This window comes from Triticum urartu, chromosome 1 (genome assembly GCF_003073215.2).
Source record: "Triticum urartu cultivar G1812 chromosome 1, Tu2.1, whole genome shotgun sequence".
Lineage (NCBI taxonomy): Eukaryota > Viridiplantae > Streptophyta > Magnoliopsida > Poales > Poaceae > Triticum > Triticum urartu.
In genome coordinates this window covers 487,614,156-487,636,825 of record NC_053022.1, presented here as the reverse complement: position 1 = coordinate 487,636,825, position 22,670 = coordinate 487,614,156, and the positions used below count along the sequence as shown (strand labels likewise).

General features: G+C 43.6%; 1 protein-coding gene across 1 annotated transcript; it reads left to right on the top strand.

Moving 5' to 3' along the window:
* Positions 1 to 1,238: 1,238 nt before the first annotated feature.
* LOC125521365 (heat shock 70 kDa protein, mitochondrial-like) lies at positions 1,239 to 16,103 on the top strand. Its single transcript, XM_048686430.1, has 6 exons — positions 1,239 to 1,468; positions 2,641 to 2,717; positions 2,826 to 2,904; positions 3,029 to 3,598; positions 3,735 to 4,355; positions 15,206 to 16,103. The coding sequence occupies exons 1-6, from the start codon at positions 1,406 to 1,408 to the stop codon at positions 15,845 to 15,847; spliced, it is 2,052 nt and encodes a 683-aa protein (XP_048542387.1). The 5' UTR covers positions 1,239 to 1,405; the 3' UTR covers positions 15,848 to 16,103.
* The last annotated feature ends 6,567 nt before the right edge of the window (positions 16,104 to 22,670 follow it).

Genomic DNA, 22,670 nt, shown 5'->3' with positions numbered 1-22,670 from the left:
CTTTGGAAAAGATGAATAATTTTCGAAATTCGGATTTTTTTATTAAACTGTGAACAAATTTTCAAAACAGCAAACATTTTTGGAAAACAAAACATTATATTTCAGAAGGGCAAATAATTTTTCGAATTTGTGGCCATTGTTTTAGAATAGTGCAATTTTTTGAAAAAAAAGTATTAAAAGCAAATATCAAAAAGGAAATCAAAATAACAGTAGAGAAAAGTAAACCAAAGCGTGTGGTATAGGAAAACCGAAATGTCTTGTATGTTTTGCTACCTAAAAATGGGTCGGCCCAATGAACTCATGTGTTTGCCTTTTTGGTGTGAATTTGACTGAAATCATGAATTAAGGGGTATCCTTTTGAAAAGCCACTCCCAACTTGTTTGGTGTGGACAAGTGACGCACATGCAGTGTAATCTAGGAGTTTTTTTTTCTTTGATAGTATATTTTTCCTGAAATGTGTAATCTCTTGAACCTTGTGTTGAAATCACGAATCATTTTCATGTTGGATTTGTGACATGGAGATATTTGAAATTAGCTTCATGTTTATAGGTTTCGATGAATTTTTTATTCATGAAAAAGCAAAACGAAAAATCAAAACTAAAAGAACCGGAAAGCCAAAAAAGCAAAAAGGAAAAATTGAAAAACCAAAGTAAGGGGGAAAAGAGAAAACCGAAAGGCCGGAAGCAGGAGTCGTTTGTGACGCTTGATATGCTGGCCCTGGCGCTAGGCGAACTTATTGAAGACGTGGACGGACGGGGCATTGAGAGGGGTGTAATGCTTAAAGCTTATAAGTAATAAAGCGCCCCTTTTCGAAAAAAAGGGGCATTGAGAGGAAGTGAATGGAACGAGGAGAAACAATTTGAAGCTCCCTCCTCCTTGATGTGTGATTTGGAGCGGGTCCGTTACACCCTCCCTCCAAGGCCTTGATTAATTAGTTGACGCTTAGTGCGTTGAGTTGAATAGCTAGGGAGTTTCCACAGGAGCATCAGAACTTTAGGTTTTTGATTTGTTTTGGAGGTGGGACTTGGGTTTTTTGATTTGGTGATGAATTTTTTTTTTTTGAGAATAATTTGGTGATGAAGTTTGAGGAAAGGAGAGGAGTGGAGAGGAGAGGAGAGGAGAGGAGAGAGGCCGTGGCGGGCCAAGCCTAACAATCGGGAAAAGAAAAGCCACTCAGTCGACGGCCCACTCTCTCTGTCGGCTGTGTTCCTTGCTTCCAGAGCCTTCCACACGACGCTCCCACCCTCGAGTGGACAGTCGAGCCGAGCGGCAACGCTCCCGCCCTCGAGTAGAGTAGAGGTAGAGCGAGGGAGTTCCAGAGCATTCCCCTCCCCTCCTGCGCACAAAAGCAGAGCAGAGCAAATCCCCAAAACAAATCCCCAAAACCCTAGAGGAGAAGAGAGCCATGGCGGCCTCGATGCTCCTGCGCGCCACGCGCCGCCGAGACCTCGCCTCGCCACTCGCCACCGTAAGCTCCGCCCTCCCTTCCCTCCCCTCCCCTCCCCTCCCCTCCCCTAGTGTTTTTATTTCTCTTGTCTTCTCTTCTCTTCTCCTCTGCTGTGCTGCGCGTGCGGTGGATTTTGGTGCCCGCTGGGTTTTGATCGGGCATGCGCCTTCTGCCGTACAAACGCCAAATCCTTACGCATGCGCCTTCTGCCGTTTGTTTCATATCTAGTACTTCCATCATATAAATATAAAGCCAACGATTGGTGGCTTATTTCAATTTAATTTAATTCAAATGCCCATGGGTGCGTGCAAAGGGTCAACTCTGTATCTGTATGTATACTTACCAAGTGCTTTTAATATCTCTAATTCAATAATGATGATGCATCTTTCTAATATCTCTAATTCAATAAAAAAAATGTCCCCCTTTTCTGTGCTTTGAATATATATGCCCACTAAGCCACCAAAATGTTTTTGTTACTGCTTAATATTATTGTCAATGGTCTCACTTTCTGACCATTCATTGTTTACCTCACCCATGCTTACTATTTTGACTCTTCTTGTCAATCATGTGGTTGCCCCTCTGGAAAAGCATCTCCTTTACTGCCATTGGCCAACAGTGATTATGTTTCTGTATGTATTGCTCTACTCTAGAGGTGACTGTGCATTTCTTCTATGCATGCAAGTGTGAACCGTCATTCGTTGCTACTCATATCATATATATGCCATGTTCTAGATTAACCCTAGCTATATCAGATCAGATGCCAAGTGTGGACCGCAGGTCTCCATTTCGATGTCCTGTCTCCTAGCAGTATGCCTTGTTACCTCTCTCAAGAAAACATGTCCTTAACTGCTAGCGTCCACGATTACTATGTTTCAGTATGTATTGCTCTAGAGGTGACTGAATTTGTTCCGTACACGTTATTATGGACTTCTAGGAATGATTGTGGGTACTATTATCATGCGCCATGTTCTTTATTAGCAAACCATCATTGACTTGGAACAATTTTTCATGCAGATCAGCGGGTTAATCAGGGGTTAGAGTATTATTGTATTTTCACTAACATGCATCTTTCTTCCGGTTGGGAAGTGTTCCCATTGGTTGTTTGTGCATAGAATAGATCTGCCCACCAAGACACCAAACTGTTTTAGGGCTTGATGATGTGACTTACTGATTATTGATTGTTTACATTTCAGCTGACCGCCAACGTCCAATCAACATATGCTGCTGCAAATGTGTGCTCCAGATGGGCTACTTTTGCAAGAGCTTTCAGGTAACAACCTTCTTATTTTGGTTTTATACAGTAGTATAAAATCCGGGGAAGATCCTTGCAGCATGCATATGTAACTAACTCTTCTCTGTGCTTCTATTTATTCCTCAGTGCAAAGCCAATTGGAAATGAGGTTATTGGAATTGATTTGGGAACGACCAACTCATGTGTCGCGGTTATGGAGGGAAAGGTGTGTCCTGTGGCCCCAGCATACATACTATACTCTCTCTGCATGTACATGTTTTGTTCTCTGCTAGTTTCCTCCTGTTTTAAAATTGTCTGATCAATTAACACCTCTCTCTAAATAAATGCAGAATGCAAAGGTGATTGAGAATTCGGAAGGCGCCAGAACTACACCGTCAGTTGTTGCCTTTTCTCCGAAAGGAGAGCTACTCGTGGGAATTCCAGCCAAGCGGCAAGCAGTGACCAACCCACAGAACACCTTCTTTGGCACAAAGCGTATGATTGGGCGTCGCTTTGATGACCCACAGACGCAGAAGGAGATGAACATGGTACCATATAAGATTGTGAAGGCTCCCAATGGAGACGCTTGGGTTGAGACCACAGATGGCAAGCAGTACTCGCCCAGCCAGATTGGTGGCTTTGTGCTGACCAAGATGAAGGAGACAGCTGAGTCTTACCTTGGCAAGTCTATTTCCAAGGCTGTCATTACCGTTCCAGCTTACTTCAATGATGCTCAGAGGCAGGCCACCAAGGATGCTGGCCGTATTGCTGGGCTTGATGTCCAAAGGATCATCAATGAACCAACTGCTGCTGCTCTGTCCTACGGAACAAACAACAAGGAGGGTCTGATTGCTGTATTTGACCTTGGAGGAGGAACCTTTGATGTCTCGATTCTAGAGATCTCTAATGGAGTGTTTGAGGTCAGTGTTTGCTGTAACTTGCCTCTTAATTACCAGTAGTTTGCTTCAGTAAGGAAATTAATTAAGTTGTTATATAAACAGTGCTTCGTTTCCATTGCTGATATGGTGGTTGATTGATTATGTTCTTGATTGTCAGGTCAAAGCAACAAACGGTGACACTTTCCTGGGTGGAGAAGACTTTGACAATACTCTGTTGGACTTCTTAGTGAGGGAGTACAAAAACACTGAAAATATTGATCTGTCAAAGGATAGATTGGCCCTGCAGAGACTGCGTGAAGCAGCTGAGAAGGCGAAAATCGAACTCTCCTCAACTACCCAGACTGAAATCAATCTTCCCTTCATCACTGCTGATGCCAGTGGAGCAAAACATCTGAACATCACACTGACAAGATCAAAATTTGAGTCTCTGGTGAACAGTCTGATTGAGAGGACCAGAGAGCCATGCAAGAGCTGCTTGAAGGATGCCGGCATAACCACCAAGGATGTTGATGAGATCCTTCTCGTCGGTGGAATGACAAGGGTTCCGAAAGTGCAGGAGATAGTCTCTGAGATCTTTGGCAAGGCCCCTAGCAAAGGAGTCAACCCAGATGAAGCTGTGGCCATGGGTGCTGCTATTCAGGGTGGCATTCTCCGTGGAGATGTGAAGGAGCTTCTTCTCCTTGATGTTACCCCGCTGTCACTTGGTATTGAGACTCTTGGTGGTATCTTCACCAGACTGATTTCCAGGAACACTACCATCCCCACCAAGAAAAGTCAGGTTGGTAATCATGTTCCCATTCCTCCTGAACTAGTATAAACTAGATCGGAAACGCGCCTTGGCGCGAGGGTGCCGGTCACAACGATGTGTCCAAGCAGATAATGCTCAATTTAGTAGGAAGCCAGGTTTAGCGTACGTATTCAAAAAGATACAACGGACTAAAAGGAAGAAGAAACATTCAAACGTAATAGGAGCAAAACATCATCGAGTTTGACATCGTCATGAGAAATAAGGCAACATTCGGTTTAGTGCGCTCATGAGACCACAAAAACTAACCGCTTGACATTAAGTTTGGTACTAAGAGCGCGGACATGAGAGAGGAAGTACCAAGAGCAGAAACACATAAAAAGATAAAAACTACATAGCCATAGCTATTAGGCATACTAATAAGTTGCTTCATTCGGCTTCCTTGTCGATCAACTTTATAGGTGACATGTCACATTACCTGATGCAAGTGATCCGCAAGATAAATTGCATAGAACATGTGTAAACAATGATGCACTTGCGATTTTGTATCTTAGCCTTTAAGCTCATGGACAGTGAGTGATGGTCTCCCCTTTTCAATTTTGAAGGCAAAGACACCTATGGTACTATCAGAGAGCCTGACAAATTGTTTGTTACCCGGATGCACTAATATTCAACCGGTAATACAATCATTGGAGCATTCTATATAAAACATAGAATTATCAAAGAACTGGCCCACAACTACAATGCCTCTCAATTTTGATGTGGACTTAATAAAAGAGGTGCTACTTGCCGAACCCCAACTCCCACGTAATCCCGTTTTCACTAACCCGGTAATAGAAAAAATATGTATGTATCTCAGAATGGAAATGTATCAAGGATCAAATTGATAAAAAAGAAGTTCAATGATCAAACCTCTGATATAACTCTTTTTGATTAACATATGATATTACTCAATATATCTCATGATGGAAATATATCTGATATTACTCAAAGAGTAGGTGATGGTAGATACTCACAACAGTAATCATCCCGTAAAATATCTAAAAAATGACCCTATCTACATGCCATTCGCGCATTTGTTATAAATGTGACATGAAATACTTAAGCAAGGTTTGGTATGATAGAAACCAAAAGCAGGCCATAGTATTAGTCCCACCTAACTTATTTACATTGTTTTCTATACTGCATAATACTATAGTAAACTACATGGTTGACCATTAGATATATAACTTTGTCCACACGCCTTCATCCAATTTGCTTGATATATAACTTTGTCCACACTCATTTGATTAATTGATTTGCTTGCATGTTGTGACGCACGGATTTGCTTGATATATAACTTTGTCCACACTCCTTCATTTGATTTGCTTGCATGTTGCGACACACGGATCTGCTAAAGGACATATCATGTTAGGCAAACTATTCAAATAGGTACCTCATGGATAGGGAGAAAATAATTTGGCCTATATGAAGGAGAATCGCTTTGGATAATATTCAGTGATCTGGATATAGTGTAACCTCTTTAACATAAAACAATATAAAAGATAAGAGTAAAATTATTTTACCTTAGTATTCTACATGGCACCCAGAAAACATAATAAGCCTACTATACATAGATATCCTCCAAGATTTTCTTTAGGCACAAAACTTGATTACACTATGCGATGAATCAAGTAAAGGCATCTCACCATTATTATGTGCCTAATTATTTAACACTGACAGAGGTTTCCAAATTGGTGGTTTTGTTTTGGCGTATAAAGAAACTGAAGTTCATAATATATAAAAAAGCAAATTAATAGAAATTATATATTGCAACCATGAATCCAATCCTCTAGTGATTACTCTCATTCTAAAGTTAGAACAAACCAATAAAATTAGATAGTGCAACCATGAATCTCCTTTAGTGAATAATCTCGTTCCAAAGTTAAACTAAAGATGAGAGCTAATTATATATGCACAAGGCATCCAGAGAATTGATCTGGTTGCTATGCATAAAAAGTCTGTGCATGATGGAAATGTAGAGACTATATATCTCACCGGCTGACATCCACATAGAGTGGAGGTAGAGGAAGCTCGCCGGCTAACATCACCACAAGGAGGAGCTCAGGTTGGCTTTGGAACTGCCTGGTGTCACCGTGGACGTCCAGAAGCAGTCCAAGCGGCGTTGTCACCATGACCTTTTACTCTGCAGGCAGGGTCACACTCATACAGAAAGAATTGTTCCCTTCCATCCACAGAACACAAAATAACAAAGGTAAATAAGTTGTCTACTCAAAATTTGGAACACTTCAACTAATAGGATGACAGAAATAGAAGGCTGTCGGGTAAAAAGCAAGTTCACTAAATTCGGCGGATGATTAGTAATTTAGCATACTTGTAACCCTGCTCATGGACATACAATCCTCACATTTAAAGATTTTCAATTAACATAACCCAGTGCTATAGTGATAGTACATTCCAGCTCATTCGAAAAAAGAAACATTGCACAGTTAAAAACGAATATCAAGCACAAGCACATGGAAAAGGACCACCTGGACATTTTTTCCGTTTTGAGTTAGGACCACCTACAATGTTTTTCTGTTTTGAGCTTGGACCACCTCAACATTCACCACCAAAACAGAGAAGAGAAGGTTCCAAACAGAGCAAGTCAAGGAACAAATTATCTACTTGTCTATATTAATGGATCAGATGATGCAATTATAAGTCATGGAACTATTTCTTTAATGCATAGGAAGCCAAAACAATTCATTAGCACTATTCTCGATCAATTATCTGAAGTCATGGAACTATTTTTTAATGAACATCTCATTAGTATAACTTATAAATCAATAGAAACAAATAATAGGTGGACCCAAATATGAATGAGGAACCCAGCAGCTTTACTGTATGCAAATTAAAAGACTTCAACTCTATATCGATCAAAAGAGTCTGTTGTGGTCTAGAGGCTTAAGCTCACAGAAGCAGCACATAATTGATCTAGCAGTGAGAAAAAAACAATTCAAGGGATGTGAATCAGTGACATATCTATAAAAATAATAGGTGGAAATGGGCGGATTTATCAGAAGTTAAAAATCTTTATCATTAGTACTGAAAGATCCCACCAGCATCACCATAGTAAACAAAATAGGCAAGCAGTTGAGTAATCGGAGAGCACACAAGCATCCAAGCAGGCCATTAACCAAGGAAACATCATTAACTGGTCTGTTGGCTAGCACATGTCTCTAGGGTTGCATAATTATACGTAAACCAAGTGTGCCTGGTGGCCTTGATCGGTGAGGTTTCCTTGTGGATGCGCAGGGTACTGGTAAGTAGTGGAGTTTGTTTGTTATGCAGATAATATTACATGGTAGGTAAAGAGTGCATAGGCCCAATATATCTAAATTAAGCTCAATGCTTTCAACACATGGATTCTTTTCATGTAACAGTACAACCCAACCACTGAGGATCCAATGCACATCAAGGCAGAACAAAAAAATCAAGGAAAATATACAATAACATAACAACATTGGGGGGGGGGGGGGGGGGGGGGGAGCACTACAACCTGACAATTAGTTCTATCGATGCAGATGACCAGGGCCTCAAGGACATCAATAGCATCCAACATCTAGCGAAATAGAAAAATGCACGAAGCAAGAAGATTAATATTGGAAAAATGGCATGAAGCAAGAAGAACTATATAATGTTTAATTAAGCAAAACATTATTAGTCATAGCAGAAGGAGATAAAGAAAGTCAATAATAGTACAAATGCTTGTCATTAATCAAACTGAATATGCTTAAAGTCCCTATCTGATTTAGACTAAGCAGGAGAACATCTGATACAACTAATAAAGCAAACCTCCATAAAGGTTTTTAATTTGCCAAACTTTATAGAAAGAAGAACCGGACTATTTAATATCTAATAGATGTGGAGCAACTGAGCATGTCAACAAGAATTAAACCAACTGTCAGGGTGAGCAAATCAGCACAAACCAAGCAGACCATCTTGCTAAAGTTACGAAATTTGCACCTTGCCATGCACCAAATACCAACATGATTTCCACTTGAATTTAATCTTAGCATTGTCATTCCAGTTTGGAAATAACATCGAACTCTCACGGTTCAGAGCTTCTAATTATTATTATTTTGACAACGCTACCACCTAATTAACAATCCGAACAATGAACTATAACATCATGTGAAACTACATGAGATGACAAAATAATAAAATGATGGATCCATGCATGTTAGGAGCTAGGCGCAAATGAATATTGCCAGACCTGCAAACAAAACAACTTGAGAAATCATTATTTGAAACCACAAAAGGCATGCAGAAAATATAATCAGGAACCTCCAAAATCCTGAAACAACACACCCAGAAATGTAAGTGCAAAATTCACCCGATCGTTTACCATATACTATTTCTTAGAACATGGCTCCATAGGATGGTGATGCAAAAGAACACTATCTTTTGTGTATTTAGTAGCAAACCTGCAATGCACAAAAGAGATGAAATGGTTAATAAATGTGCCAATCATTCTGAAGCTAGCTATCATGCAAACGATAGAGAAGGAAGATGACAACGGGTAAGGAATGCTATCATGGTCTGAAATAAAATAAAAAAACGCTCTGGAATCTCAGATACTATTATCATAGAGCGTAGCTAGCTACCACGCAAGAATTTCAGAAAACAATAGGTATAAGGAATGTGACACAGAAAAGCAAGACAATCATTGACCATGAAAGAAACAGATCTGTAACATCTTCCTTATAACATGTCTATTTCTAATGATAAGATATGAACAATAATAACATATAATGGCGCAATTGTCACCACGATCTACTTTCACACCTCCTGCACACCGCAGAAGGAACACTGGAAGATCATAATACGATGGCAGCCTGACAAAGCTGTAGCCAACCCAAATAGGAGCAAGAATGGTGCCTAACATCAATTGGCCTGTCAGAGAAAGGCAAAAAAGACTAAAGTGATAACCTGACTATAGATTCTAGAATTATGCATCGAGGAATAGCCTGAGTTTTATTGACCCTTGACCCTGATAACTGGATCTTGTTTCATCTGAATTTCTTCAAATGCCTAGTTCGTCGACTTTATATATTCTTTGATCATTGGCATCACTTTCTTTCAGAAAACAATATGAAACTAACCTACAGCAAGATAAAACATATGCCCATTATAAAGGGACAATTGATGAAATATTACATTATGCATTGATATGCACACTTGCATAGGATCATCACACCTGATAACACTAAAAATAGACTGATGAAAGCAATAACGCAAACTAAGTCAACCATATAAGCAAGAAAATTAGCTTATACCATAAAAGAGAGACAACTATCTTTATTCCTTATTTGTGAAGAGACGCAAAATCCCTTGCCTTATAGAACCGCAATTTCAGCTGAAACAGAAGGAAACAAAAATATCAAAACACATTCAGCCAACTCGTTCATGCATGTGGAGAGTACATGCCTGTGTGATTAGAACATATGCAAGCAGGGATTTCTCTTCAGATTTTATTACAAAGGATGTAGACATTAAGGGTAGAATAACGGACAATCACCTAGCTGCTGCACACTATGTGAAAAAAAACTGCAGAGCAGGAGGCTCACCTTGTTGCTGTAGGCTAGTGTTGCTTGGCGAAGTAGTAGATGCAGGCTTGAATGTTGTTGGTTATATGACTCTGCCTTCACAATCACCTATGTGAGACGCAGCGTGCCAGCCGGATCTTCTCCGCGATGGCGACAACGACAACCTGCACGACGGGAGATGGAAGGAGCAGCGGTGAGAGAGAGAGAGAGGCTGCGGCCACTTGACGCGGGCCTCGATAAGCGGGAAGGAGAAGGGCCAGGGCGGGGCGGATGGGTGACGGGTCCGGGGCGTACCTCTTGGGCGAGCCACGCTGGTAACGCTGCGGCCACTTGGTGCGGGCCTCGTCGGCGGGGACGGGGGCTTGCCGAGGAACTCGGGCTCCTTGTCGCCGGCGGCCACGTTCCTGGCCTTCTTGGTTGCCTGCGCTATGCGCCTCTTGGCCGCCGCCGCCGCCGCGTGCCCCAACTCCTTCTGCTGCTCCCCGGAGGTAGCCATCTCGTCCTCCTCCCCGAGCGCCGAGCTCCTTCACGCACACCTCGTACTCCGCCACCTGCTTCTCCTCCACCTTTGCCTTCTTATCCCTCGGCGCCTTGGTGGTCTTCTGCTGCTTCTTGCCCGCCGCTGCCTTGGGCGTCGATCTAGGCGGCTCGGGCTCTGACTCGGCCGTGGAGGGAGTGGGAGTGGCAACCCGTCTCGGCTCGACGTCCTGGTCCTCCTTCTGCCGAGCGCCAAGGACGATGAGAGGCAATTAGAGAGGGCACAGAGCAGCGACTCGAGATCGGGGGAAAGGCGTTCCTCATGGTGAATCGGACGTGGCTCACCTCGAGGTCCTCGTCATCTCTGCAGCCCATGCTCGAGGAATTCGGTGTTCACCTGTGCCGACATGCATGGTGGCGGATGCGCGAGCTTGACTGAGGAGCGATGGCGCGGAGCAGCAGCGGCTGCGGTGCTTCTCGGAGGGCGGCGGCGACGCGAGGGGAGGCAACGAAGAGAAGGAGAGGGGGCGGCGGCGTTAACGCGAGGGAGAGACCCAGCCCTAGAGAAGGGGACGAATGGGAGGACGAAGAGGCAAGGCAGCCGCGGCTCTCGCCTCATCCACTGACGGGCCAACCAGCGACGACCACGCAACGGGGCAGCACGTGAAAAGACGATATCGCCCTCAGCGGGGCTCCCAAATCACGGTGGTGGTAGGAGATATTTACCTCTCTCTTCCAGAAACCAATCAATGGCCGACACGTAACGGACCAGGACACGAAATGTCAAAAACACCCTCGTCGAAAACTGGGAATTACGCGCGGTGGCAGCCCGGGTTGTATACTGTTTCGATCTACAGTTCCTTTTTTGATCCGACGGCTGCGGTCTTCCAGGAAGGAGATCGGACGGCCAGGAACGCATCAAGGGCCAGATCCAACGGCCAGGAAACGCTAAACTCCAAGGAGGCTGGGGGTCTCCCAGTATGCATCTTTCTGGATATAAACGGTTCCCAAGTACTATGATCTTGGTTAGTCCATCAGTTATATTATATATAGACCATGCCGGCGCGCGTTGCTGCGCCCGTCTATCTTTTCGATAAAATGATGGTGATTTTTATGAATATATGAGGCATAAAACATGAAGGTAACTTGTCAAAGGATTTTCGCCTGCATAGAAGAGGGGGGTTAGCATCGAAGGAGTGTAATAATTAGGTAGTAGGTTCTGAAGAAAGAAAGGCATGTACAGTATGAGGAATTATCTGATAGAAAAAGTAAAAGCTCTAGGTAGAAGGCAAATCATTTGTACCAAATCCTCCGCTGCTCACAAGACAGTCATACCAATTTAATGAAGTAACTTTATGTGGCTTAATAAAATGAATATATAATAAAATACTCCTACTTTTATTTACTCTGCATATTAGAGTTGACTGAAGTCAAACTTCGTAAAGTTTGACCAAGTTTATAGAAAAAAATATAAACATTTATTATCATAACAAATCTATATGATGTGAAAGTACATTCAGTAATAAATCAAGCGATATTGATTTGTTATTTCTTGTATATGTTAATATTTTTGTTTATAAACTTTGTCAAAGTTTACAAAGCTTGACTTTGACTAAAGCTAATACGCGGACTAAATAAAAACGGAGGGAGTACTTACAAGCACCATCTGTGTAAGTCAAGATTCCAACATACTCACATATTGCATTACTCATGTCTACATGACCTCCTATCTAAATAGGAAAATAACTGATGGATTGGTAATGCAGAGCAACCATCTGATTTGCACCTATGGGCAGATTTTATTGACTGTTACAGTGACCCTAAAGTTTAACGACACTATTGAGTAAGTTCTCACCTGATACATCATGGACATTCTGCAAATATATGAGAGCATCAACCAGAACATATGTGATGACTGGAGGAAATTTCACAGGAAGTGCCCTTTGCGGAAAGAAAAGACATTACGTTAGCCCTCAAGGCTTCAAATAAGCGAAGAACAAGTTGCAAACTCTGTTGTACAATCAATTTAGATGGAAATGGAAACAAAAGGAAATTTCAACTAAGCAAAATCTCCAAGCATCTGTAACATGGCTGGCAAAGTAGATGTTTCTCCACAACATTATCTATATGATTTATCCCTTCTGGATAAATACAAACTGATCAAGTAAAAGGCATAAAATACTCGACATCACATTTAACAATAGGAAAAACGAAAATGAAGCACCATTGAATTGAGCCTAGATGATCTGACAAGTTTCGCCTTCTTTAGTTCCTCAATTGTTATTTTATATGCCTCACGTTTTCCGTTCCATTCTAGATGACCTGGTTTAGATCGAAATGAAGCTGAACATATATATTTGTTTGTTTCATGATTCTTCATAAAGCTGCAGTGGTCTTCAGATTCTTTGTAAGAGGTTGCGAAAGAAATACATCAAACTTTGCAGAATAATAATCCAAAAAATTAGTAATAACTATTAAAGTCAGATCCTCATTTGGCGGTACATAAGCAATGCTCTCATCTCTCGGTAAGTTGTGTAATATCTTCACCGATATATATCTGATCCTAAGCATCAAAAGCGACATGTTACATGGTAATGTCATGGATATGTAAATTAAATAACTATTTCTTAACTAAAAAAACAAATGAACTTGTTATACTTCATTCTTAAAATTTAATACATACTGTAATAAAAAAATTAAAGCAAGCACTTGTAGGAAACATCTGTAAAGGCAGTCATAAGATGGATTCGGTACCAGAAAACTACAAATCACTTGCAGGAAAGGGTCAGGTAGGTGTATTTGAGACAGAATAATTGTTGAAGATACAGACTCCAAATCTGCAACCTTTAATAACTCACTCGAGTTACACATTATAAAGGTGAAGTCCATAGGTTAAATCTGAACAAAATGATTTCCCTTGTAGATAAACCGAGGAAAGTACATGGAGTATGGACATAGGATTTATCTGTCAGCAACTCCTTTTCATGTGACTATTAAAGAAAAAAAATCCTTCATTGCGCTTTTGGACCTGCAGTAACCAAAAACTATTGATCAGACAACAGTGCCCATTTTGATACTCGTGTGGGCATTAATTTGTTCACATATTTCTTTGAATAGAGAAACATTATAGTCAGGAAAGACTAATTTTTCAACTGTCATGGAGTTCTATATTAAGGCTATACATCACTGCATCATCTTACTTCAAAGACAATGGCTGGACACACGCAGAATTTACACATGACAGCTCCTCAACATGAACTGCATCCTCCAAGAACAAAAGAACATTTGTTCTGAAAAAAAAGAACACGAACCACCGCATCAATTCCACTACTCCAGCAGCAGGAGATGGATACCTAGCTAGTGCTACAACAGCTACTGACTATTGAAGGGGCAGATTGAGGCGACCAAAGATGCGAAGGGCCTCCAACAATCTGACTAACAACAACTACAAGAATTTTGGAGAGAAAAAACAACGACATTAGATGGAATACGAACCAGGGGGAGGAGGACGTAGGGGCACAACAGATCTGCACCAGGGAAGAAAAAATAGCATCAACCTAGGCAAGGAGATTATATATAGGCGCATCGGAGGATGAACTAAGGAGGAGGAGAAGGCAGCGGGATTGTAACGCACATCCACCATCAGTGCCGACGAGTAACGCGCCTTCACTGCCATTATTGATTGACCCTCCAGCCGCCGCATCAGCGCCCCTTCGCATCGCCGGCTGAATCCCCCCATCACATGGCCTCCTGTTGTGTCCAGGTGGGCTCAAATAGCCCAAGCACAGCCTTGCGTTGTTTTCGCGTAGGCCCAATTCAACAACAAATCAACAATTTTGTTGCCGGAGCAGCGGCCCAGCCTGTGTAGCGCTATCCAATGGCCAGAGACGCCCAAAATTCCAAATCCGACGGCTAAAATCACTGATGGCCTGAGAGGGCTGGATTAGTGCGTGGTTTTAATGTATCTAAATAGTGTTGCATGCTCTTTTCATTTTTTTGGTGGCATATCATTGATGATCTTGCTCTGTTTGCTATCATTGATAGATGGTGCTGACTCCTCTGTTATAGTCATGATCGTCGTTCACAAATTGAACTTTGGACTATATTTTTTAGGAATGTCCTCTGATATGTTCTTCTTTTCTATCAATCCCTGTAATATTAGCTTGCTTGGTCACTTTCCTAAGAGGATCAATTAGCATTAGCTAGCCTGTACCTTGTGATGGCACTCATGGAGCTGGTTTCCCCATAGCATTATTGATTCATCCTTTCATAGTAGAACATTGAATTTTGCATTTGTACCATAAAATTTTACGTTTTGTTCATCTGATCTGTATTGAACTTGGTTGCCATCTCTCATATTGTTTTGGCGGCATACTTAGCTATGCTGGTGGTGTATCACTGATCTTCCTCTGTTTGCTATCATTGTCTTACTTGAGTCATTGATAGATGGTGCTGACTCATCTGTTATAGTCATGATTGATTGTTATTCGGCAATTGAACTTTGGATTATTTTTTAGAGATGCCCTCTGATCAAACTCTGTAATACTAGTTTGCTTGCTTTCACCTCTTGGTGCACTTTCCTAAGTAACAGGATCCAACTTTAGAATTAGCTATGGCTGTGCCTTCTGATGGCATTCATGGAGCTGGCTTTTTCACATATTATTGGCCTTTCTTTGATATTTTTTTAACGTCTTGTTCATCTGATCTGTATTCAGCAGCTTGCTTTTGCTTGGCATGTCCATAATACTATTGTTTTGGCAGCACACAACATACTAAGAAGCAACAATATAATGTCTGTGCTGTTAATTTGTGCAGGTGTTCTCAACCGCCGCTGACAACCAGACGCAAGTGGGCATCAAAGTGCTGCAAGGCGAGCGCGAGATGGCAACAGACAACAAGCTCCTGGGCGAGTTTGACCTGGTGGGCATCCCGCCGGCGCCGAGGGGCACGCCGCAGGTGGAGGTGACGTTCGACATCGACGCGAACGGCATCGTGACGGTGTCGGCCAAGGACAAGGCGACGGGCAAGGAGCAGCAGATCACCATCCGGTCGTCGGGCGGGCTGTCGGAGGCGGAGATCCAGAAGATGGTCCAGGAGGCTGAGGTGCACTCGCACAAGGACCAGGAGCGCAAGGCCCTGATCGACGTTCGGAACACGGCGGACACCACCATCTACAGCGTGGAGAAGAGCCTGGGCGAGTACCGGGACAAGGTCCCCGCGGAGGTGGTGTCGGAGATCGAGGCGGCCGTCGCGGACCTCCGCGCCGAGATGGCCTCGGACGACGCCGAGAAGATCAAGGCCAAGATGGACGCGGCCAACCGGGCCGTGTCCAAGATCGGGCAGCACATGTCCGGCGGTGGCGGCGGGGCTGAGGGTGGTGAGCCAGGGTCGCAGCAGGGTGGTGGTGGCGGCGGCGACGAGGCCCCTGAGGCGGAGTACGAGGAGGTGAAGAAGTGAGAGTCTCGACTGCGTTACTTAGTTGTAGAAGAGGCAATCTTGTGATGGATGTTACTCCCTGTTACTTACTAATGAGATGAGAGGTCAGGCTGCGTTAGGTAGTTTTGTGGTGCTCTGCTGAAGGTGCGTGTGCGCGTGCTGTATCTCATATAAGTTCCCTGTGTGTTTTGTAAGCTGGTAGACCGGCGAGGACGCAATGTTACCCATGACCATGGGAGATGAGAGATGATTGATGCCTGGAGGAGGTCGTGGTTGATGGATGCTTGTTGAATGTGAAGCAGCAGCGGCAGCAGCAGCTGTGTTTTGCTCTGTCAGTCCCGTTGGTTGTCGTCTTGTCAGTCACGTTGATTGGGTGGTGAGCACAAGGAACCCTTTAGCTGTGCTGTGCTGTGCTGCTCATGGACTAAAACTTTCAACTTCGTTAAAGAAGCCAATGTCTTACCTTCCAGCCTGCTAGAGCAAATATGTCGTCTACACAATGCCACCCCACTAGACTACAATATGGGTGACAAGTATTATGAATCGGAGGAAGTACACAAACAGACAAGTAATATTTTCGATAAAGGGCGTTTTTATTAGCTCATAATGTAGCATCAAGTGGATACAAAGCATAATGAGCGACATCCGGCCTCTGCATAGCTAAGATGCACACAAAGAGTTTAGCAAAGTATGTATAAAAAAACGACAAGTTGACAACAGTAAAGCCATATGAGTCCAAAACTATGCCAATGTCAACGGAGGAGGTGAACCGATCCGGAGATTATGTTGCCACCCATGTTGGGTAAAAACATCCTGGCCATCCGCTCCAATTGCATACACACCGCCTTGAACAGCGATTGATACTCTGTTCGCTGTAGCGTAGACCACATACGAAGCCAGTGCGTACAAACGGTAAATAACCTGCATAGAAGAAGAGGTTTTGCCATTAAAAACACAATCGTTTCTACATAGCCAAAGCGACCATAATAAGGCAGACGCTCCCACCCGTATTAGCGTACTAAAAGTATTTGGTATTCCTTTGAGCCAGTGGCCATATATATTGGCAACACTTGTTGGTGGATACAGTTTGGACGCTATTTGGATGACTGACCATATAGAACGCGCGAACTTGCACTAAAAGAAGAGGTGTTTAATTGTCTCGTCATGAGTACAAAAACTACACTTCTTACTTCCTTGCCAGTTGCGTTGAGCGAGGTTGTCTTTTGTTAGCACAACTCCTCTCCGAACATACCACATGAAAATCTTATTTTCTAGTGGCATCTTTGATTTCCATATTAGTTTATTATTATTTAATGGAACCTCTGAGTGCGAGAGTGCACGGTACATAGAGTCAACTGTGTAGGACCCAGATGTAGTGAGATTCCAGCGAAACACATCCTTCCCTTGTGTCAAGTTAACCGAATCCAAACGGGATAAAAGATGTTGCCATGACGCAAGGCGGAGGCCAATCAAATCCCTCCTAAATGATACATTCGGCGGGGAGGAGCTGAGCACGTGCGCAAGAGTATCATTTTTATCGCGTACAATTCGGTACAAGGCCGGATATTGTTCCTGAAGAGTGGTGTTTCCTAGCCACCTGTCCTCCCAAAAATGTATCTCGGAGCCGTCCTTTATCGCAAATGATGCAAAGCGGAATAGATGTTTCTTTACCGCCATCAGACCAGACCAAAAATGTGAGTCACCAGGTTTCCAATATGTCTGGGACAACGCTTTTTGGCCTAGATACTTATTGGCAACAGGGTTTGCCAAACACCATCTTCGATAAGTAGCTTGAACAGCCATTTACTGAGCAAGGCATCATTCTTAACCTGGAGGTCCTGAACACCTAAACCTCCCTGGCCTTTGGGTCGACAAACCACACTCCATTTAGTTAGCCTATACTTTTTATTTTCACTACCTCCTTGCCAAAAGAATCTGGATCTGAAGTAATCCATTCTTTGCAGAACCCCTTTGGGAATTTGGAAAAATGAGAGCATGTAGAGAACCATGTTTGTGAGAGCAGAATTCATCAAAACTAGTCGCCCTTCAACGGAGAGCAACTTGCCTTTCCAACTGCTCAACTGTTTCTCCAATCGCTCTTCAACATGTTTCCATTCTGCATTAGTGAGGCACCGATAATGAATCGGAATTCCCAAGTATTTAATCGGAAATTGGCCTTGTGCACAACCGAACAAGTCAGCATATTGTGTAGCCGCCTCCTCGGCTTCTTCGAAACAGAACAATTCGCTTTTATGGAAGTTAATTTTCAGACCTGACATTTGCTCAAAAGCTGAAAGCAATAGTTTCATATTTTTAGCCTTATCTAGGTTATGTTCCATAAAAAGAATTGTATCATCGGCATATTGCAAGATAGAATGTCTGCCATCCACAAGATGTGGCACTACTCCTGCAATTTGACCGTCTTGTTTAGCGCGTTTGATCAAAGTAGCCAACATGTCAACGACAATGTTAAATAACATTGGAGACACTGGGTCACCCTGTCGTAATCCCTTTTTCGTCTGGAAGTAATGACCTACATCATCATTGACTTTTATAGCCACACTACCTCCAGTAATGAAATTTTGGACCCAGTCGCGCCATTTATCTGAGAAACCTTTCATTCTTAGGGTCTGTTGGAGAAATGACCATTTGACTTTGTCGTATGCCTTTTCAAAGTCAATTTTAAATACTACTCCACTCATGTTCTTCCAGTGCATCTCATGGACGGTCTCGTGAAGGATTACTACTCCATCGAGTATATTTTGTCCTTGCATGAAAGCCGTTTGGGATGGTTGAACAACATGATCAGCGACCGCGTTGAGCCTATTAGTCGCAACTTTGGTGAAGATTTTGAAGCTGCCATTAAGGAGGCAGATCGGTGTAAACTGTTGAATCTGTTCAGCCTCCTTAGTCTTTGGCAACAAAACAATCTCGCCAAAATTAAGCCTAGATAAGTCTAGTTGGCCGGCATGAAAAAAATTGAACAACTCCATTAGGCCAGTCTTAATGACATCCCAGAAGTTCTGATAGAACTCTGCGGGGAAACCATCAGGGCCTGGAGTTTTGTTATGTTCCATTTGGAACACCACAGCTCGCACCTCCTCTTCAGAGAAAGGTGCCGTCAGGATATCATTCTCTTCTTCTGTGACTTGTGAAATGTCATCTGTTCGGGTCTCATCTAGAGTGAAGTTCCCTTCCTCTGGAGCCCCAAACAGACACTTGTAGTATTTGGTTGTATAACGCTTGAGCTCTTCCTGACCCTTGATCCGTCCCTCATCCCGTTGGAGGCTAAAAATACACTTCTTCCTATGCCGCCCATTGGCGATCATTTGGAAACATTGTGTATTGTTGTCTCCCTCCAAAATGAATTGGGCACATGATCTTCGATACCACTTGATTTCCTATTCTCGCAATAGACGTGCAATCTGCTCATTGGATTGATTTTTCATATCAATCTCCTGTTGAGACAAAATGTGAGTCTCTGCTATTTTGTTGAGGTCATCTATAATAGTGGAAAGGCGTTGCTTTTCTTTTTTATATATACCACTTGCGTGTTTGGCCCATCCAGTTAGGAACCGCCTCATGGCTCGAATTTTGAAGTTCCATCTTTGAATCGGTGTGCGACCAACGGCAGGCCTCTCCCATAAATTCTTAACTATATCCGCAAAACCATCCCGATGTAACCAGCCCAATTCAAATTTGAATGGGCGGCAAACAGTGGGAGAACTAGTAGAGTTAGAATCAAGAATGATGGGTGCATGGTCTGAAAGTGACTCAATACGCTCTAGGGCACGCACTGTTACCATAGGGAATTTTAATTCCCATTCCGTATCCATGAGTACCCGATCGAGCTTCTCGTATGTCGGCATCAGACGGTTGTTGGCCCAAGTGAACTGTCGCCCCGACATACTAGCTTCTCAAAGATTCAAACTGTCAATTACAACGTTGAATAAGAAAGGCCAGTGTGTGTCAAAACGATCATTATTTTTCTCTTCCTGGTATCTAAGGATATTGAAGTCGCCTCCAATAAGCATTGGATGGGGGTTATCCTTAGCCAAGTTCACCAATTCCCGAAGGAAAGCGGATTTATTCTCATCTTGGGCAGCCCCATAGACTGCGACCAGGCTCCATGTATAATTGTCAGCTCTATTTCGTAGGTGGAATTTGATGTGAAATTCACCAACCGAAAAAGCTAACAAGTCCATGGTTGTGGTCTGTATCCCAAGTAAGATTCCTCCGGACCTTCCACGTGGTGGTAAGCAATGCCATGTATATTCCAAACCACCTGATAGGTGATCAAAGACATGTGCACGAAAGTCACATTTACCAGCTTCGGAAATTGCCACAAAATCTAACCCATGGTCATGCGCACAGTTACCGACGTGTTTATGTTTAGCCAAGTCTGAAAGACCTCCGCTATTCCAAAACATGCCTCTCATGTGGAAACTCGGGTCAGGGTGGATACCTTCGCCTTATTGGGCGGTTTTTGTTTCTTTTTTGAGGAGTGGGATTTTGATTTACCGAGGACGCGGTGAAGTCACAAAACATGGACCCAAGTCGTGCGTCATCTAATCATACCTTAGTTACCGCACCAACCAAGTGGGAGAGAAGCGGACCGTCATAAGCAGCCGCCGGTTCCTCCTCCTCGGTTTCGGGGTATGGTAAGGGGCTCGAACAGACAAGTAATATGGACGAGAGGGAGTAGTAGACTGACCTCACCTAACCTGGATTCCTTAGAACAAAATTGTTAACACGCATTATCAATGGTAATACTAGCACATTATCTATCAACTGATCGGGGCTGGGCTGGGTTGATGGATGATGACACGGTGATTTTCTTCTCCAACTAGATGATGACATTATGATGTTCATACCCATTAACTAAAGCACAAGGCCGCAGAGATATGAGACCTCTCCTTCTTCTTTTTGAAACGAGGATTTTCTATTTTCATTGATTAAGAAGAAGAGAGTTGTCCAATTAATTAGAGAAAAACCGGGCGAAAATCGTTACAACACGCCCACAAGAAAGGGCACCCCGGCCGACCTGGCACCAACAAAACCACACACACCGGCGAGAAGAGGGCACCTCAAGGCTGCATGCATTGTCATCGTCATCACCTCTCCCCGAGAAAGCGACTCCGACTCCGCCGCAAACGATCTGTCCAGACCCCTTCGAACGAACGACACACGACGATCTTGTCAGCCCTAGCCAAACAATCGACTCCTTCTGATATTATTTTTATTATGCCATTCTTATTCCTCTACTTTGCGAGGGAATCTCTCAGATGTCACTCATTCTTTCATCTCCGCCACATGACATCTCTCTCATCTCCAGGTGAAAACAACACAAAGTTGCACACAAGGCCCAAACAAGTGGGAGGTTGACCACTCTTGAACAACATTGTACTCTAGTATATTTGCGTCGATTAACTGCCTGCCAATGGCTCAACGACACCACCACAAGTAGTACAAGGCCAGATGGCTAACCGTTAAATAAGTATAATACCTTTTTTTGAAAAAAGGAGGATTACCTCCGGCCTCTGCATGCAGCCATATTATTAGAAAGCGTAACAAAGTTCTAAAAATCCATGAAAGCTCAAAATCCGAGCAAAAAAGGGAAAATAAGTCTGTAAAGCGCCACATCCGGCGATAAAGAACAGGCTATGATGCCTACGCATTCTGCATTGCGTTTGTTTACATAACTAAGCACCCAAGCATGCCAACTCCACGTGTTAATGCCAAACCCAAGCATGTCAACAGCTAACAACATAGCTAGGGAGGTACGCTACGGTACGGTGCATGATTCTTGTGTTTCTTCTAATTATTTCTACTTCGTTATTCTTCAGTTATGTGCATCGATTCCAATGCAATGTGTTCTTCGTAAGACGTAGAGAATTGGGGGCAAAGAGTTGCTCGTGTGTGGGGTCGTGTTAACCATGCATGTTGTTCTAGTTATCGGTTTTCTTCATTGAAAATTGGGGGCAAAGAGTTGCTCGGTTCGAAAACAAAACAACTTGACACTTCCATTTCTAAGGGATTACAAAAGCAATTACATTGTCAGACACAACCCTTTGTTGGGGATCGTAGCAGAAATTTAAAATTTTCTACGCATCACCAAGATCAATCTATGGAGTAATCTAGCAACAAGGGGAAGGGGAGTGCATCTACATACCCTTGTAGATCGCTAAGCGGAAGCGTTGCAAGAACGCGGATGAAGGAGTCGTACTCGTAGCGATTCAGATCGCGGTTGATTCCGATCTAAGCGCCGAACCACGGCGCCTCCACGTTCAACACACGTGCAGCCCGGTGACGTCTCCTACGCCTTGATCCAGCAAGAGGAGAAGGAGAGGTTGGGGAAGACTCCGTCCAGCAGCAGCACGACGGCGTGGTGGTGGAGGAGCGCGGAACTCCAGCAGGGCTTCGCCAAGCACTACGAGAGACGAGGAGGGAGAGGGGTAGGGCTGCGCCAACAAGGAGATCGAATCGTGTGTTGGGCTACCCCTTTGCCTGCACTATATATAGGGGGAGAGGGAGGGCTGCGCGCCCACCTAGAGTTCCCACCCCAAGGGGTGCGGCAGCCCTAGATCCCATCTAGGGTGGCAGCCACAAGGGGGAGAGGGGGAGGCGCACCTAGGGTGGGCCTTAGGGCCCATCTGCCCTAGGGTTTGCCCCCTTCACCTATTGGAGGCGCCTTGGGCCTTGGTGGGAGGCGCCCCAGCCCACCTAGGGGCTGGTCCCTTCCCACTATTGGCCCATGTAGGCCTCCGGGGCTGGTGACCTCACCTGGTGGACCCCCGGACCCCTCCGGTGGTCCCGGTACACTACCGGTGATGTCCAGAACACT

Excerpts from the sequence above, each read along its gene's own strand:
- LOC125521365 (XM_048686430.1), top strand. The coding sequence starts at position 1,406 with ATGGCGGCCTCGATGCTCCTGCGCGCCACGCGCCGCCGAGACCTCGCC. Across the intron at positions 2,718-2,825 it reads ACTTTTGCAAGAGCTTTCAG|TGCAAAGCCAATTGGAAATG; the intron begins GTAACAACCTTC and ends TTTATTCCTCAG. Across the intron at positions 4,356-15,205 it reads TCCCCACCAAGAAAAGTCAG|GTGTTCTCAACCGCCGCTGA; the intron begins GTTGGTAATCAT and ends TAATTTGTGCAG.